This window comes from Oculina patagonica, chromosome 2 (assembly GCF_052425735.1).
Source record: "Oculina patagonica isolate OP01 chromosome 2, crgOcupat, whole genome shotgun sequence".
NCBI classification, from domain to species: Eukaryota; Metazoa; Cnidaria; class Anthozoa; order Scleractinia; family Oculinidae; genus Oculina; species Oculina patagonica.
In genome coordinates this window covers 38654144-38673087 of record NC_135759.1, presented here as the reverse complement: position 1 = coordinate 38673087, position 18944 = coordinate 38654144, and the positions used below count along the sequence as shown (strand labels likewise).

Sequence of the window (18944 nt, the reverse complement as noted above, 5' to 3'; positions counted from 1 at the left end):
TATGTTTGTTTTGTAAACGTAAGAAACACCCGCTGTAGATGCTCAAACTCTGTTAGAATAAAGTAATTTTCGTTTTCTTAATTCACTCTGGAAAGGTTTCAACTGCCAACTATAAAAAGAAAAATTCCATTTCATTTGTCCATCAAAGTGTTATTAAGTTTATTTCCACCGCAAACGTGCACTTGCATGTTATGATATTCACCTTTTAATAACTATATGCTGTCATTCTTTGAATGCATTACCTTTTTAGTGCTTGTCTGAAATAAATTAAATTTTTGTTTTTCTTTTTAATATCAGCTTGCCTTGCTCAAAGCTCCACCGACAAAGTATATTTAAATAACCGTAGTGTAGATAAATTTTGCATAGAAGTTTCACACTGTCTCACAAAATTATCGTTTTTACTTAACCTCAGGGAAAAGTACACAAGAAAATGTTTAAAAAGAAACTAAACAGAAATGCAATATTAAACAGGTGGTTTGTCAAATGTTTGAAATATTAAAATAAACACAGAAATATTTTGTCTATTCAAATGTCAATATGAGCGTTTCGATGTGAATTGAATGCAGAAACATTACAAGTGATGCTCATGACTCAGTTTTCACTTGCAAAATGTTTTAGCAAGTATGTCTCAGGTTATTTCACGCCAACAATCTCCAGTTTCTACCATCTCTCCATTATGTTAATTACTAACGTAAATGAGTTTTCAGATGTGCAAGCGTCATTCGCATTCGACCCACCAACATTTAATCAATTGGAACACCGTTTGTGGTTCTGATCATCTTCGGTTTTGCATTCGCAGCAGGCACGTGCAAAATAATTACGGAACTTTGAACGTCGAACGCAGATTAGAGCATTGATCAGTGAAATGTCACATTTCCTCCGAGGCTTTCTGAGCACTGAGACATAATTATGACTGGCTGCGAAGGTGCTTCGTCAATGGACTGAGATATGAACCAAGCTATAGCTACAACCTACAACTTGTTTATCCAGCGGTTAGGGATGAGTGCGCCTCTTAAACTCATCATCATGTTGGCCTTTGTCGCAATTCTTCTGGACGCTGCCGGTGGTTCATACTCCTCGAAGTTATATCCGTTTGGAAAAGACGCTGGTGATTTGCATTTACCCGTCAAAGACGACGTCAGTTCAGACATGATTTCAACACCGCCATTCCCGTTCTTTGGATTGCAAGTCAGCACTTTATATGTAAGTATTAAGTGTGAAAACAAGGTATGAACGTCTGAACATTTGTTTTCCAGCTGTTTAGTTGTAGTTGATTTACATTAATTTTATCCTAGGAAATTTTTATTTCAAAGTCACTGGACTTAAAGTATTTTTTGTTTAATTTGTTCAATAACAGATCGGTCTGGGAATCGTTTTACTACACAGGCGAATGTTTGATAAGTAAAATGGTGGTTTGTTTGTTATTTCTTTCAAACCAAGAATATATAAGTCATCGAAGTCTCGCAGTAGCTTGCGCGTAAAAATGATTAATTCATACATCAGTTTGAAAGCTGACATAAGCAAACAAGATTTGTTTTGAGCATTTATAGTTCGGCCATTTTCCATTTGCGGCCATTTTTTGTCTCTTTTACCATTCAATACCTATTTCACTGTCACAAATATTTTTAAGTGGAAAATGTTACTTTAGCCACTTTCTGTACACTAACTACATTGCGATTTTAGTTTCAAAAATGTCTTTTAATTTGTCGTAATGGTAACAGTTATGAATTCTAGAAAATTCTTGGAAGCTTTTCTTTCATAACTTGCAAATGAATAATTTACGTTGTTTTGAGTTGACCTAACTTTCAATTTACTACGTTTTTTGTGCTGACATTAAGGCATTCGTAACAGTAAAATATTCCATGCAATTTCATATATGTATACTTAAAAAAGCTAAGTTTAAACATGTTAAACCGATGTAGTTCTTTCATTTCGAAAACATTGTCTGGATTAAAAAAAGATGTTTAACTGCAACGCTAACGTTCCTCAATAAAAACATTTACTGGAAAAATTCTGTCTTTAAAATATAATAAAAATACAGCGATAAGTTTGATTAATAGCGATGGCGTAATTTTTTTCATTACGGAACTGTTACAGCTTCTTTAAATATATTCAGGTGTTTTTAACAACTTGCAACTGGTATTTAAAAAAGAATGGAAAACAAGAAACGAGTAAAGAACATTTTCAGTGCCTTCGGGCTATTCCAGACTTGATAAATTTTCCAGATCTCGTTCCTTCATCGCGTACGTACAATTCTGGAACTTTCCGATAAGAAACTTGGAAATAAACAATGTGGGTAAACCTTTTGTTCCTGACAAAAACTCAATTATTCGCTACTGCTGGTGTTTTTAAGCATTCAAATGACGACAAAATCCTTTATTATTATCGGCATGAAATAATAATTAACTGTCATCTCAATTACATGTATTATGTGACGTTGAATTACGTTTAAAATAAGCCATTATTTGTAATTACAAATAAATTACAAAGTTTCTTAAAAGAAACACCCCAATTTCGAATATGCATTAAAAATTACCCGCTAGGTCTCCTTTTTGGATTCAATTTTAGTTGGGTCACGATAGTTTATAACACTTGCGCTTAAAAGGATCGATACTACCCCCAAGTCTTTGAGATGATTTTTTTAGCTACTCGGCAGACTTTGACGATTAAAATTAAAAACAATAGAATCTAACAAATGCCCAATCATTGGTAAACTCATTTCGATCATTTTTTGACGTTACAGGTTACTATAGCAACATAACTGTCAAAACACCGTTAATTTTCACTTAAGGTGCTCAAAACTCAAAAATGAGCTCGGCTACCCCTGTATTTTATTATTGAAGAATGATTACCTTGCCTGTAAAATTTAAAAAGATTGCGTAAAGAGGTTCAGAGCCAATTAATCTTCAAAAACTTTAAAGGAGCTATTCTGTGTTGTTTATAATAAATAGTGTTTTCCATTGACAAGAAAAACGCATTTACATCACTACGCATGAATATTCAAGATCTTCCTCTTCCGAATTTTTACTTAACGAGTATATACATTCATATATGATTATCGCCCTCTTATGTGTCATTCACATCATTCTCTATAGTTGTCCTTGCTATTCATTTGGTTGTATTACACAATGACAATGTGGTTGAAACTATGCAAGCCAATCTAACGCCATATGATATACGGTTTCAAATTAGTCGGCGCTCGTGTCCATTAATGACTTTATAAATAATTTATTTAAGGGTATGAAAGACACATTAAGATGAAGCAGTTCAGGCGATAATGGATTGGGAACCACAGAAACAGGACTAAAAACTGTGTTTTCAATAACTGAAGATAAAAACTCTCTAAAAAACTACGAACTAAAAATCGCGAACCATGCGAGGTGTGTTAGTGAATTTGACTATCATCAGTGCGATTTATGTTTTTCTGGACACCATCGACGCAAAAATGGAAATTAAAATATTTTTTTAAAGTAAAATGATTCATTATTTGCCTTTAAATTATCTTCATAGCCGATGCACGTATACGCGTCTGCGTACGTGTCTTGAAACTGTTATACAGCGAATTAGAATTGAAAAGCAGGGGACATCTCCTTGTTTCATGGCAGACAATTTTTCATCTCCATGGAAGGATTAAATATTAATTAACTCCTAAGTGAGAACACGTACGATGGCTTTTTAACAGAATTTAGCAGGATTCAATTTAGTTAATTTGTCATATCTAATGGAGATATTGTCATAATGCAAATACTATTAGGATATCTTACTATCATTAATTATCTCTTGTATATAGCGTGGGAAGTCTAGTGCTCTGCAAATAAAATAAAAGTAAGTGCATGCACAATTAGGGAATAGGCTTTACCTCTATAAACACGTGGTGGAATGTTTATGTATATGACATCCTGAGTGAACGAAAAATACTTTAAAAGTTGTACTGTATGCCAATAAAAAGCAGAAACTTTTGTTTTGCTCTAGTCGATACTTAACATGATGGTGAAGTTTCTGATATCAACATATTTTTTTTTACCAACAAAGTATGCATTTATGTAGATACGTCAATTAGCAACGGTAAATGCTTAGATAAAAACACATGGAAAAGGGCAAAATTTGAGTAGGTATTACTTAGTAATATTAAATGGTAAGAAGACTTATTATTTCATTAGCTTGTTACTTTGCTTTGCTTTTAAAATTAACTTCAATTGATGTTAATAGGTCCACGAAAATGGACTCATTTCGTTTGGTTCTACTTTGAAAGACCAAACAGCAGGAAGATTCCCGCTGACCAATAAAGAACATGCAGCAGCACCATATTGGGCTGACGTATACACGGAAAGAGGCGGTAGAATCTGGTACCGAAAAACAACTGATGACGTCATCATATCCAGAGCGACGAGAGACGTCATCAGGGCATTTCCACGGTACACTGGATTTATGGCAAGTTGGGTAGCTCTAGTCACATGGAATGAAGTAACTTTCTATGGAGCTAGCGGTACCCACATACAGAAAGTAAGTTCTTGTAGGGGTTCTTGCATGGTTTTTGTTCGCTATTCTTGGGCGGGGTTGACGGTGCACAAAACCTGAAAGAATACAATAGGTGGTTACGTGTGTTCATGCAACTAACCAAAAACATTGGGATCACATAACTCATGCATAGTGTAAGAGCGCAAAACAAACGATTTTCACTGTCATGGACCTTTCAAGGTAAATCTTGACCTCTTTGTTTGCTCTTTTGATGATTGCCGGGTTTTCTAACCATTTGGACCCTCTATTAACTATGGTCCTTGGTAAAAGAATTCCAGTGTACTGTAAAAATGTTATAAGCACTTAAGCACTAGAGGATTTATATAGATATGCAATCGTTTAAAATTCTGTGGTTCTTGTATGTATTTTGTTTCTTTATTAGAGAAACACATTTCAAGTTCTGATAACAAGTGATGGCGTTATGTCATTCGTTGGATATATCTACGATAAACTTTCATGGACGACTGGAAGGATGGATGGAGCAGATGTAAATGGTTTAGGGGGAAAGACAGCACAGGTATTTCCCCAGCATTCTTATATAATCCGGTTCAATGTTTAAAAGTATACCGTGTTATCATTGTGATGTTTGTCGAAAAAAGATTCCTTCTCTTTTTCGGTTTTTCTTCTTTGCCTTTCTTTTTCTTCTTTGCCTTTGTTATGTTTCTCGTCACAAACGATTCTATAAACTTTAAAGTAATACTTGTTGTTTTTCAGCTTTCTACTCATAAAAAGATTAGTTAATTAAGAAAATATAAATCGTCGAAGTCACAAACGCTAAGTTGATTTAGACATCTCAATGTGACAAAACCGATGTTAGTAGCATGTCAGAGTTAATCGCGACGTTTCCCGTGAATTAAAATAAAAAACAAGCCTTCGTATTTGTAGGCTGCGAATACAGCCGCCTCACGTAGTAGCGGGAGCGAATGAGAGGCAGCTATACTCGCAGGCTATCGTATTTGACACAATAATTTTTTTTTTCAAAAGGTTGGCTTTAGCTATGAGTACTCGTACTATAAGTTACCGGTCTCAGGGACCAGCGACGTCTTGAGCCTCGTTAACACAAGTAACTGCGGCCGACCAGGTGTGTGGTTATTCAGAGTGGATAACGTCAAAAAGATTGACGAAAAGAGGTGTGAAAGAAAGGGTAAGTTCAACATAATCTGCATCGATCTTTTATATTGAGTGGGGTTCAGAAATCTCAATTTGTTCAAAAGTGTCGTTCATCGACCTTTTAATAGCCCTGTTTCGTAAATAAAAATTCTAACAAAGGAAGGCGAACAAAGGAAGTCAAATCGAAGTTGAGGAATGAATAAACATTTTACTCGTTTTATTCCCCCTAAGCATTCGTTCAACATTGCTTTTGCCGGGGGAAGGGAATTCTCCATTTCTAAGAATTCGTAGCGAAATGTCACGTTACAATTGTCAAAATGAGTACCCCAAGGACTTATGGCGTGGATTGTAGAGCATCAGCAGCCCCGAACAATCGTCAAAATAAGGGGCCTTTTTGCCAATACAGTTTAATCTCGATAACGTACTCAAACCCTCAATAAACCAAACCTTCCGCTATCTCGAACCTTTTTCGATTTCCCTTGAAGGTTCGAGTTATCGGGGTTCAACTGTACCATTCCACTGATTTTACTGATTCCATTATATTTCTTTTCTTTGAACTGGTTCTAAACTGCATTTCTTTATTTTTTTATTCCATTCAAGGTACTATATCAATTTATCCGTCCGGTGGAACAGTACAAAGTGGGACCAATATTCTCATCAGTGGTCTTTGTTATCGCCCTGGTGCTGAGGTTCGATGTGATTTTGGTGAGGCAGGCATCGTAGTAGGCCGAAGAATCAACGAGACGAAAGCGGTTTGTTCTGTGCCGTTGATAACCACGAGTACTCAAGTCACGCTTTTTGTTTATACCAGTAAAGATGCTAAATCAAAGATTGCACAAATATTCGACTTAGGTAAGAGTTTGAATATGCCGCAACATGGCTAAAAAGTTTAATTCTCGTTGATCTTAAAGTTCTACTGCAAAATTCGTGACTAATTTTACCTAACGTAAACGATATTCGTAGTTTTCCGTAGTGTTAGCAAAATTAAAAAATATATATTTTTATTAATACATAAATACATTTTACAAATCAAATACATTTTTCATGGTCTACATCATATCAATGACCTAAAAAAAATTGACTATAGAAAATGGTTTTATTGCAAAGTTTTTGGCGCCGTTTCTATGGTCTATAACAGTGTAGATAATGGACATTTGTGTTTGATTTAGGGGGGGGGTATTATAGGGGGGGTATTATTCAAGTTCATTTTACCACTAGCGCACAGGAATCCAAATCTTTAGAAAATGTAACGTGTTACTGATTATTTATTTGGATTTTAGAGCCTACCAATTTTTATGATGCATTAGTTAAAAGAGGTGACCCTACAATCTGGACGTTAGGTACCCGAGTAGACATCTCTTGGGATTATCAAGAGCTGGCCGCTGAACAGCCTGTATCAGTAGAGATTGTAAATTTCTTTGATTATCAAGATGGAATCAAAGCTCACAGCAATATTACTGTCGTCAGCCAACACCCAAATACAGGAAAAGCTGTGTTTGATCTGCCGAAGATGAAGAATTTGAGGTAAGAACATTGCGATAGGTGCATAAAAAGACAAAGTAACGATTTTCCTTTTTCAGAAAGAGATCAAAAAATTGATTATCGGTTTATGCCCCATGAACTGTTGTAAATTTGAGAATGTTATGTTGTTAAAACATCAGTTCAAGTTCAATATATTGTTATGTTACCAGACAGTCACCAGTAATACCCCATTCACCAGTAATACCCCATTCACACCAGTAAAGCACGTTTACTTAAACCAGGTTTAACATAATGGGAATCAGCGACAGAAAACTGACAGATTGAATTTTTCATAAGTTTCAAGTAAGCTCTAACTTGCGTGCTTTTATTTTGCCAAATATAAAGTTGACAGACATCAGTTAGCTTCTTCTACGAAGAGAACAATTTTAAACCGTGTTTAACGAAACAGCTTTTAAACTTTTTTAAGCTTTAGTGTGAGTGGTGTATAAGTTTTTATATTAGACGTCAGTATTTGACAATTTTTAAACAAGCTGCAGAAAAATACGTAGTTGCTACACGCGTTGTACGTTTTCAATTTTCATTTATTCGCTTTAACGCTCGAAAATTGTAATTTCCCAAGTTGAAAAAGAAAAACATAGAACCCTTTCAAATTCTTGTATTTTCGTATTCCACCATCTAAGTAGCCTCCGTTGCAGACGAACAAAACCCCAAACAAAGAAAAACGGGCCCACTTTGTGAACATCAGGGATCTGTTCTGATTTTCTGATTATTTTGTTTAGCCATTCCTGGTGTGCGCAGTTGATTCTGTGTTCCGAGCTTTTTATTCGGCCACATTATGGGTATGGGTCGCACATTGGATATACTTTTATGGTTGCAGTTGCGTTCGACCCTCTTATAACAAAGCAGCTGAATTGGCATTTTATCTCGTGGTGACTTATTTTCGAATTTGATCATTGTTGTCATAACTCTTTTTTATTCAGTAGGAAGGACCACAATGCATCAAAAATGTTACAAATGATTCAAGTGAGAAGCATACAAAGCAATGCCTACAACAAATATGTGCCCAAGAAATGGATTGGGAGTGATATCTTCCATTTGACAAGTCAAGTATTGGCGAATAAAAGTTGCTCAGACTGGATAAAGACCCAAGCAAATAAATTGCCCCTTATGGAGGGTACGTATCAAAAACAACCAACACAGCAACACAGAACGAGACAAACCCCTCTCCCAGTTTTGGGGATTGAAGGGTGGACGGGGGAGTGATGCTGTACTTTCGTAAATATAGAATAGAAGTGTACCACAAACGTTCCTAACCCCTTATCCATTTGTGAAGATATAAAGTCGTACTGAATAAAAACCCTCCCCCCACCCTCTATTCAAACAGTTCTAAAAATATCTACACACGAGAAAAGCGTTTAAAGAAGTTTTTCATCGTTGGGGAACTTACGAAGTCCATTTTCTCAAAGGCCTAGTAATGACTCATTCGAAATATTACTGCTGCATACAATAAATCAACAGCATTTATGTGATTCGCCCAATGTGAAATGTCAAATACACGTAAATGTATTTTTGCTTAACTCGCAGGTTATAGTCGCTTAAGTCCTTGCCCAAAGACTCGAAGGCAGATGGAAGCGGATTTGGGACGTTTCACGGTCTGCGAGTTGTGCGATACACGGACGTTGCCCCTGTGTAAGATCTATTTCAAGAATGTGGACATCTGTTACAGAATAAAACACTTGAGGTGCAGTTTACTTCAGTACTATAGGTGTTTTCAGCTTTATTTCATATTGAATGATTTTATGCGCACAATACTATACTTTCAAACAGAAAACAAAACTCGATAAGCAATTTTTGTACTCTCCCTTAAACATTTTTTTTCTAATTTGTTAAGATGGAAGATAGCTGTTAAGTTGAAAGCAAATATTTTGTTATAACCATGAATGCAGTAGACAGTTTTGACAATCCGTCAACATACTTATATTCTAGTTACTTTTCTTTCTGTGCACGACTCCTATAGTGCTAAAGGATTACAAAGGAAATGTTGCTATGACAACAAAGGAGAGTTAACTGCAGGTCCATTCAGTGGAATCACCAACCCTGACTCAGGCTTATCAACGTTATCACTGTTTTGGGAGGGCGTCCTACCTTACATAGAATGCTGCGTGTTTTCAGACAACTGCTTCAAATACCAAGAGCTGGGAACATCTGGGTCGCGATACATTCCTCCAAACATTGGCAAGTATGATTTGGTTGATAAAACCAATAAAATTGTTAAAACCTGCATAGCGTAGCGTCTTGTATAATTCCGATGAAGGCAGCAATGCTGAAAAATCGGTAAACCTGTTCCGTACTAAATAGGGTCTAGACAACAATTTTAATTTCTTATCATCTAAGTCTGTTTTAGTAGATTACCTCAATTTACACGATTCTTACACCACGTCAAAACCAACAGTGTAAACAAAAAAGAAAAACACTGAGAGCTAAGAATAAATGAAAAGTCAGAACGTACTTGAACCGTTGAATATCTGTTTCATTGGTTTCATTACTGTTGCTTTAATAAAGTTTAAAATTTACTGTATGATGCGATATTACACGGGCAAAATAAATAACTAAAAGCGAATATAGAAGACTCTTCATAAGATTACCCTTCCCCCTCCCCTAGGAAAAAAACAATAACAAAAACAAATCAAATCTTCTAAACTACTTTTTACTGTCCCTACTGTGAACTCTGTGACATACGGTGAACGTGCCTTCTCTTTCTCTGCACCTATACTATGGAACAGCCTACCGGACTCTCTCAAAAATGCACAATCTCTTTCGACTTTTAAATCTGCACTAAAAACATTTTTGTTTCGGAAATTTTATTGTTGATCTATTTTTATTGGGCTAACCTAGTTTTGTGTAATCTTAATTTTTTCCTTTGATTAGTTGTTTCATTTATTTTATTTTTTTTTAGTGTCTTAGGAAATTATAACATTATATTAGTTTTAGCTAACCTTTTTTTTTAATATAGAAATATAAGCGCATTGAGTTTTTTAAATGCGTCCAATAAAACTTTATTATTATTATTTATTATTATAACAGTTCAGCAACAGCAGAGAGTTCCATTAACCCCCATTTGTTAGTTATATAGGCTGGGCAAGAAGTCCATTATGTAACTTAGAAATGCCAAAAAATTAAGGGCGACTTGGCTTTTCTCTTTATTACGAATTTCTTGTTTATTCCGACACTTACTGATAACTGTTGTACTTGTTACACCAGGGGCGTCATTTGGTGATCCTCATATCATAACGTTTGATGGTGTGGAGTATACGTTCAATGGATTTGGCGAGTACACAGTTCTTAGCGTCAACACCACTCAGTTCATTCTTCAAGGAAGAATGCAGCCTTTGAACGGTGGACACAACGGAAAATCACCAGCTACAGTATTCACGGCGTTTGCAATGAGGCAACAAGGCGGTAGTTTGATTGAAGTGAGTTATTTCCCACTTCAGTGTAAATGTTCTAACTGAACTGAAAACGTTTATTAGGCAAACTGGAGAGATATTTGGGCGAACTAATATCGTGATGATAAATCCTAACTTCAACAGGCTTGTTAACCTCCAAATTGTAAAAATGGAATTAAACGTCCGCAAGCAGCTTTAAAAAAATATCTGTGTGAGGGTTGCTCTTCTTCATCAGTTGCTATAATCAACTTGCCTATTTTCTCTTGTTATGCGGATACATCATTGGCCTAGGACTTTGGAAACTGGGCAACTACTCCCTGTATCAAAATGCTTTTAACATTTTAATGGTAACTGCCTTCATTGGAAAGCTGATCATTTGATGCAATAAAAAGTGTTCTGTTTTAATTTTTAAAAGGTACAACAAAATGAGCACCAATCAATAGATGTTCTTATAGACGGAACACCAAGCGTTATAGACTATGGCCACGAGCTGCAATCAACAGGAGTGTTTATCAAAAACAGCTCGCGAGAAAATTATCCAAGAGTTATACTTGCCTTCAGTTCCGGGATTACCGTGTATGTAGAAAATGCTGCAGTTCTTCAGATGGCAGTAGCTGTACCAGTTGAGTTTAAAGGTATAAACAGAATATGACATGACTCATTTGCAAATTATATAATAATATATGCATGATGTAATTCAGTATTGCCCATGGTACAATTAGGTATTTTCCTTTGTCTAATATTCATTAGAATATACCGCACAAGTGAATGGTACTTTTCTCACGCTCTGATTGGCTAATTTGGAGGTGATTAGCAATGTACTATTCTCCTTCGAGCAGCCGAATACAAACAAAAAGGCCTCGAATTTCGCTCGGCTACCGAAAAACGTGTTTTTGGCCGCTATTTTATTCAGTTGTGTAATATATACTAAAACAATTATTCGCCTCAGTGTCGGTGAAAGTGGTGGATATTTACTTCCAAATGAATCATTGTTAACTATTAATCATATATTATCATACACCAGAAAAAAGGAAAATACCAAATTGTCTCAAGAGTTAAATTGGACCACACAACATTTACACTTTCCATGCTACACATGTATGTGATGTAGTAACGCTATTATTCGTGATCTTAAACAAGTAGGTCTTCATTTACTTTCGACCTTCTTCTGATCTTTTCAATACTTTCGTAGGGCTATAACACTTCAAAGTCGCATTAGGTTAATGCATTTGCATCAGTTAGTCACCTTACCAATCATCTTATTGGCTTTTTAAATCATTAGTTTGAAACGAGGGTAAACATATAGCTGTTCACTACTACCCAATACTGAGCTGTTCAGTGTTGTGTCGATTGGTTAGAGCTATAGATCTAGAGCTGCTTGGAGGCAGGTGGGCCTCATTCTCGTTCCCAGAGCCTTCCGTTTCTTTTGGTCACGTGATCGGCGAAACGAAGGGCTCTGGTAACACTGACTACCGGATGTCGTAAAATCCACGACATCCGGTAGCGTATGCCCACTGCATAAATGTTCGTCTGCGCCTGCTCAGTAAAAGAAAGGGGAAGGCTGGGGCTGACTGAGACGAGAAGAAAGCGAATTTGAAAGAAGGTACGACATTTGAGTTTGGCGTTCGAAAGAGCTGTACAGCAATCCTTGCTACAATTGTCGGAGGACATCAAGAAACAAGGAATGGAACAGGAACAGGAAGACGGCAGATAGAAAAGTTAGAATCCAGAGCAATTGGAGTCATAGTGTTTAAACACGGAGTCGAGGATATCATCAGCTGATAACATTCCGACGGTTGATGATACTGTGAAATTTATTTATGGCCATGCGGAGGTATTGTAGAAAATTCAGATCTAAAAAAGCGTCTGAGCGATGAAGTATCATTCTATTAAGCGGCGGTAAGAAATATCACATTGAATTTCAAAGTCTTCATGTATTCATGAACTCCATTTAGTGTGTATATCTTGTATAAGCTAAGTTGATAGTGCAAATGTTTGCAATATTTTTAATGCAATAAAAAGTACAACCGAGTTACACCTTTTAGTTACTAAAGATGTACTTGTCATTTGTTCATAAACAAAGGTCTGCTTCGTGAATACGTTATTCCAACAAACTCCCAGTGTTATTCGGTCTTTTTCCGGTAACATTTTAAAACTTGCCCGCTACATCTTCAATTGTTTCGATGACCGGAAGTATAACGAAAATTGCGTAGAAGCGTTTCAAATTTTTACCTAATTACGCATGCAGTTTTTATCAGCCAATCAAAAAAATCGTATTTTTTACCGTTACCAGGGCCACTACGTCATGTCATTTTAAAAAATACGCGTGGCCCTGGGGAAGAGGATGGGTGGGCCTGATTACGAATTAATGCCAAAGAAGTATTATATTATCTAGTTTATATTTGCTTCTCCTACTTTATATGTCTCATATTTTTAAAGGAACAACAAGCGGACTTCTTGGCTATTGGGATGATAACAGTGACAAGGAGTATCTACTACCGAACAACGTATTTCTCAGCACAGCATCTACCATGTCGGAAATACATCATAGCTTTGGTCAACGGTGTAAGTTCTTACTTATTTGAACAGTGTCGAGTGCAGACCTCACCTTATAACAACCTACAACCAGTTTCGAAATTGTTGGGACACTCTCCCAGAAATTGCATTTTCCTTCAAAAAACATGCCTTCGTTGGAAAAAAAAATATTCTGAATCACCTCCCCATTTCAAAGATGTTTATAAAAGATTTGAATCTAATCCTTAAATTTAAATTTAAACAACTTTGATCAGGGGGAGTCAGTGGGTCACACAAGATAATGCGAAAATGTATATCGTAACATTCTTATAACCAAGAATGTCTCAACTCTTTTTGACAATGAAAACAAATCAAGACAAAAATAACAACAACAACAACAACAACAAAAACAGCTAAAACTAAATAAAATAAAAACTATGACAAAATCAAGGACTGCACTTTATTTTTTTTGCTAACGTTAATTCATAATGCAGGGGCCACAGACGAAAGCGATTCCCTGTTCACCTACAGTCCAGGAGAAAATCACAGGGACTATTTCGACACTTCTTATCTTCCAACGTTCATGGAGGGCTATGATCCTATCATTGCCAAGATGGACAAGGAAGCAAGAAAGAGAGCCCTTATGACGTGCGAGCACTCATTTCAGTGCATATTCGACATCGCGGTTACAGGAAGATTAGATGTTGGCAAAGCTACCAAGGATTTCCAGGAATGGTTATTAGGCATCAAAAGAAACCTCCACGATGAAGGTGTGGCAAGAAAATTGTTTTTATACTATAACAAGCATAGGGAGAGCAAATCCGGCGATCTTTGCCCTGTTACCAAAGACCTCATGTTGTTTCTAAGGCAAGATACTAACAGTGCTCCTTCCGAATACTTAGTGGCGAGTTTCGGAGTAAGCTAAGAATGTACTATGTATAATCTGCCTTGTGCTAGCTGATCCTATTCAGGGGCAGTAAGTAGTCTTGACTAGCTCCTACTCGCTACAATCTGTTGAAAGCCGAGGTTTAAAGCTGTCGGATTATCCTCTAGACTCGAAACTGAGTTCTTTTCTAACAATATGTAAGGCAGGCTGTGGAAAAATGAAGAAATTGACTGCCACTTCTTCTTATAAAGTTGACTTCACCATATTGATATTCCTAACGCTACATCGTTTCTTTCCATGCTGTTTACACGATAGTTTTCTTCTTATTATTTTTTCCTAGGATGCAGCGTAGTTTTAAGCCTTGTGGGAGGATCCGTACAAACAAACGTCACGGGTGACCTTGTAACGCACTATTTCAAATGTAACCATGGTTACGCTATGGCTGGTAAGGAAAGAATTTCTTGCCGCGGAGGGTTCTGGGATGGATCAAAACCTATCTGCTATCGGGGTATGTGAAATTGTTTGTTAGTCAATATATTATACAAACAAGTTACAAACTAAGGAGGTTTGCAGCTTTTTAACTTTGAAATAATACCCTTGAAGAATAAACATTCGATTAGAAGACATCTTTTGATTTATTGCCACACTACATCATGGTTTCCAATCAGTAGTGGTGCTATAACAACGATAGGGAATCCTTTTGTTTTAAAAGAATGCTCGAAACTTGACTTTTTTAATATTTGGAAGAAATGGAGTTTTATTACATGTAGATGACGCTTTGCTAAATCCTGTAAGATGGTTTTTGAGCAAAAATTGTACTTGACATAAAATTGACTATATAAGAAGCTTCATTGTAGACGTTGAAGACTAACGCGTCACTGAATTATGGCTAAGCTTCGCCTTCCTTTTTATTTTATCTGAATAATGGCTTTCTTACTAGTCTTTTTATCCATTATTCTTCCTCGATGTGGAAATATGAAATGGTTAACCCTGTATTCGTTTTTTATTTTTTATTTTTTTTTGTCTTATTTTTTTTTTCGTGCACATCAGTCTCGTTGCCCTGCCGGCCGCTGATGATTTCGTTTCCCAACGGCGACGTTCATGGTCAAGGAAGTATGCTCGGCGACCGATACAAATTCAAGTGTAACCCGCCGTTCACGCTCATCGGGAAAGAGGAAATCGTCTGTGGTCAAGATGGTCTGTGGAGTGGAAAAGTTCCATTTTGTCAAATAAGTAAGTCTATTAAAATGAAACACATGATACTATTCAATGTCACATAATGGGAGATAAGGTGGCCTAGTGCCTAGTTATCCTTCCCTCTCATTGTGTCGTTCATGAACTTATACCTCTCTTCAAGTTAAAAAAGAATAATTAGCTTGATGTGATCTAATGACTTTCTACCTCATTTCGGAGCATAGGCCACTGACAAAACTCCTCCAATCCCCCCTTTCGCTGGCCAGGCGTTCCATTTGCGTCCAGCTGTAGTTCCTCAACTGTATAGTGTTTTATGTATCCCTCCTCCAGATGTTACGTGGTCTCCCTCTCCGTCTGCTTCCCTGTGGGTTTCACCAGAGAGCTTGCCAGACAATGCAGTTCATTGGTTTTCTAAGTGTATGGCCTATTCACGTCCATTTCTTGCTCATGATCTGTTGTTTCACAGGTGCTTGTCCTTTGACCTCCCACAGGTTGAAGTTATTAATTGTAGACTCTGAATTCAAGGATTTCTCCCAAGTATCGAACGTAGGAAACCATTTAATCGATTGAGTTTATTCGCAGCTGTACTGACCGCACATGCTGGTTAACATCACGTACCGTAAAATTGTAGTCAGATACATTAATATATTATATATTTTTCCATATTTAGGAAACTGCTCTCAAGCAAGTATAAAGAATGCTAAAGTGATCGTTGAAAATGAAGGCCACGTCGTCGTTAAATGTAATGAGGGATACACTCTGATTGGTTCCAGTGTAATAAGCTGCCTGCCTAACGGGTTACTGAATGGAACGTTACCCTCATGTGCCAGAGGTACAGTATTCTGATTAGTTATCCTTGTTGTCACATGTACGCGTAAAAACAACTCTCTCAAAAAAGATATTAATCAGTCAGTAACACAAGCTACTCGGGGAAATATTTCAACGCATAAATGGAATGTGGAGCATTTGAATCCAGAAGCAGAATCATTCAAGCTTAGTTTATAAAATAACTGAAAAGCTAGTGCTGCCATTGAATGACTGATACATCTAACATATTACCCGCATATCTTTACAGAACAGTTCAGGACAGCTCCTGCAGATGAGAAGGGCATTCCCTCCGTCGTCATCGTGATTGGAGTAGTTGTTATTATCATCATCATTATCGTAGTTGTGGTGACAATTTACCTGGTGCGTAAACATCGCAGGCGGAAAGCTACTCAAGAACGAAAGAAGCCGGTGGACGCCCAGGAAGAGGTATCAGCTTGAGGGTATGAACTGCCAAACATGTACGAAGAAGACAGGAAGCGAAACAACTCCACAACAACGCGCCAAACAAATTCTCCAAGTGGAAAATCGCAAACACATAACTGTAGGCCCGACATCAGCAGTAAACTTAAAGTTGCCTGTAAAGTCCAATCACTTTACATAGAAACTGATAAAAAACTCTATAAAGTATGATAAAATTAATTACATGTATGAATATATTCATATCATACTAGCTAGTTGCGACCTAGAATTGTAGAGCTTTTGTTATATATACAACCAAAACACGAGAGGGAGAGAGAACCTAGTGGATCTCTTAATGAGAAGAGATGTTACATATTACAAAACATATAAATATGGAAAAACATGTTTGCCAGCCAGTGTTTTCAATAGCTGCAGAGTTTTCATTGAAAATGTCTATCTGAAAAATAGATATTAGGAGGCGCGGCTTTTTCATAATAAGTAACGTGTCGGCTAAAGCAGTTTTGGGCCTTTTTTCTCGGCGATTTAAAATTTGATACTTCTTCGTATCTCTTTCTTACTAGAAACTAATATACACCTTTTTCGTAGTAACAGTTTTGTAGCTTAGGACGACAGGCACGAAAACGTAACCAATGTAAACGCCAATATCAAAAGGAATTTTAAAATAATCACCTAAACACAGTGTTCACTGTGTTTGCACGTTACCTTCACCTACATAAGAAGCATAGCGCCTGGCCCAGGCTTCAATCTTTTGATAGAAATAAGTTCCAGACGTGAATCAAATAAAGAAATAATAAGAATGTTTTAATTAACGTAAAAATCCTATATTTATATTAAGTACAATATTTCCTAACCGAATAACGACATTAACTAAAATATCTGGTTATTCAAAGCACGATTAAACTAATTTATCGCGAATCCAGCCTTTTTTATTTTAACTTTGAGTAGTCTCAAATTCTACACAACGTTATACTAGGTATGTAAAACTCCGTCATATAAAAAATATTTAAACCTGTATAAACTCTTAACCCTAGATTATCATTTGTCCCTTTCTAATAACCAGGTTTCCAAACTTACGAATAATTATCTATAGTAATCATTGCCGTTCAATTACAGTTTTTACAAAACAGAGATGTCAGGAATACGTTCATGATCAATAAGTAACATACGGTTCAGTAAGTACAGTTGTCAAAGAAAACTATAACTATTAAAGGACCTATTATTCAAACATGGCTCATTCCACTTTATCTCTTTTCGTAATCTGCGAATCTCACTCCCCTTCTTCCATTCTCGCTCCAGGACTTGCTTTTCTTTTGGTTAGCACCAAGAATGAAGACAATAATTAACTATAATTTAAACAAATAATTGGCTGTGCTCTTTTTTTTTATTGTAAATTTTTCCTCTTGCTTGTATTTATTTATTGTAACTTTTCTGGGCACAAATAAAAAGATTGTTGTTGTTGTTGTTAACAATGAAACTGGCGATGATAGTGGAAGTGAAAAATGCTATGTAAGGATTACCTGAATAGAACCTTGTGTTGCCATGGATTTTTACTGAGCGTATTATTGCAAACGCTTTTAACGCACGTCGCGAATGATATATTGACCTTGAGCAGGGCCTTCATATTCCTCCGTTATAAAATAGAAGAAAATTGAAATATTTTATTGAATTCCGAGAGAGAAAGTACCGATAGAAAGTGAACAAAAAATTCTTAACCTGAGGGCATTTATAAACGGTTTTAAAGTTATGAATGGGTTAGCTTCGTGAGAAATGATTAGGTCCAAAAATCATAGCCCAGTTAACGAATTGGACTTGTGGACCAAATAGTCAAAATGGTGAATTGAGGCTTCTTCCAACTGAACCTTGTCTGAAGTCTGTTCTGTATTGTTGGAGTCGTTCTGCTTCAAATGAAACGGTATAACCGCAAGGTTCACAATAATCGAACAATAACGCGACACAATACAAAATACGTCAGTGTGGCTAGTATATTATATGAACGCCAACAGTTATATTTAATTATGACTAATTTTCCTCAATGTGGCGTAACCGGACCTTAGTGGCTGATTGTGTGGCTTCCGTGGATATTGGTCTTCAGCACGTCGTTAAGAGCCTTAAGAGCCTTCAGAGCAAAACGCTTCAATATAGCCCTTGTAGTATTAAAAGGGCGTAACGGTTTTGAGATAAATTAAAAAAGCCAATATCTAAAACAACAATTTCTTATCTCTCAAACAAAAGATATATGTTTGACTCAATAGATCATGAACATTTGATCAGAAAACGTGCAATATACAAAGGTTAAGTAGCACATTAGCAAGCAATGTTATTTATAGAAATTTTAAAGACAATATTTAAAGCGTCTTTGTTCGTAACCACAATCCCTTCAACGTTATGCCTTTGCTGTGACTGACTCTTAGCTTGGTCGAGGTAGCATTTAATCCTTTCAATTTTTAATTAGTAACAATTGTTACTTAATTTTTATCTTCTACTCTTATCTACAACCCGTAACTAATAATAAAGATAGCTAAATTTCATTTAAATTACTAGAGACA

The 18944-nt window shown here is 36.3% G+C and overlaps 1 protein-coding gene across 1 annotated transcript; it reads left to right on the top strand.

The window, feature by feature from the left end:
• Positions 1–556: 556 nt before the first annotated feature.
• On the top strand, positions 557–17656 carry LOC144644695 (sushi domain-containing protein 2-like). The gene is made up of 17 exons (XM_078504225.1): positions 557–1203; positions 4210–4503; positions 4901–5035; positions 5503–5662; positions 6229–6480; positions 6909–7152; positions 8094–8284; positions 8695–8851; positions 9128–9345; positions 10372–10583; positions 10972–11191; positions 12996–13121; positions 13565–13840; positions 14297–14464; positions 15007–15189; positions 15821–15982; positions 16226–17656. Exons 1-17 carry the CDS (start codon positions 949–951, stop codon positions 16414–16416), a joined length of 3444 nt encoding a protein of 1147 aa, XP_078360351.1. The 5' UTR covers positions 557–948; the 3' UTR covers positions 16417–17656.
• Positions 17657–18944: the final 1288 nt, after the last annotated feature.

Bases quoted from the DNA above. Each gene is read 5' to 3' on its own strand.
- LOC144644695 (XM_078504225.1), top strand. From the start codon at position 949: ATGAACCAAGCTATAGCTACAACCTACAACTTGTTTATCCAGCGGTTA. The intron at 6,481-6,908 runs GTAAGAGTTTGA...TTTGGATTTTAG, and splicing joins TGCACAAATATTCGACTTAG to AGCCTACCAATTTTTATGAT. The intron at 14,465-15,006 runs GTATGTGAAATT...CGTGCACATCAG, and splicing joins AAAACCTATCTGCTATCGGG to TCTCGTTGCCCTGCCGGCCG.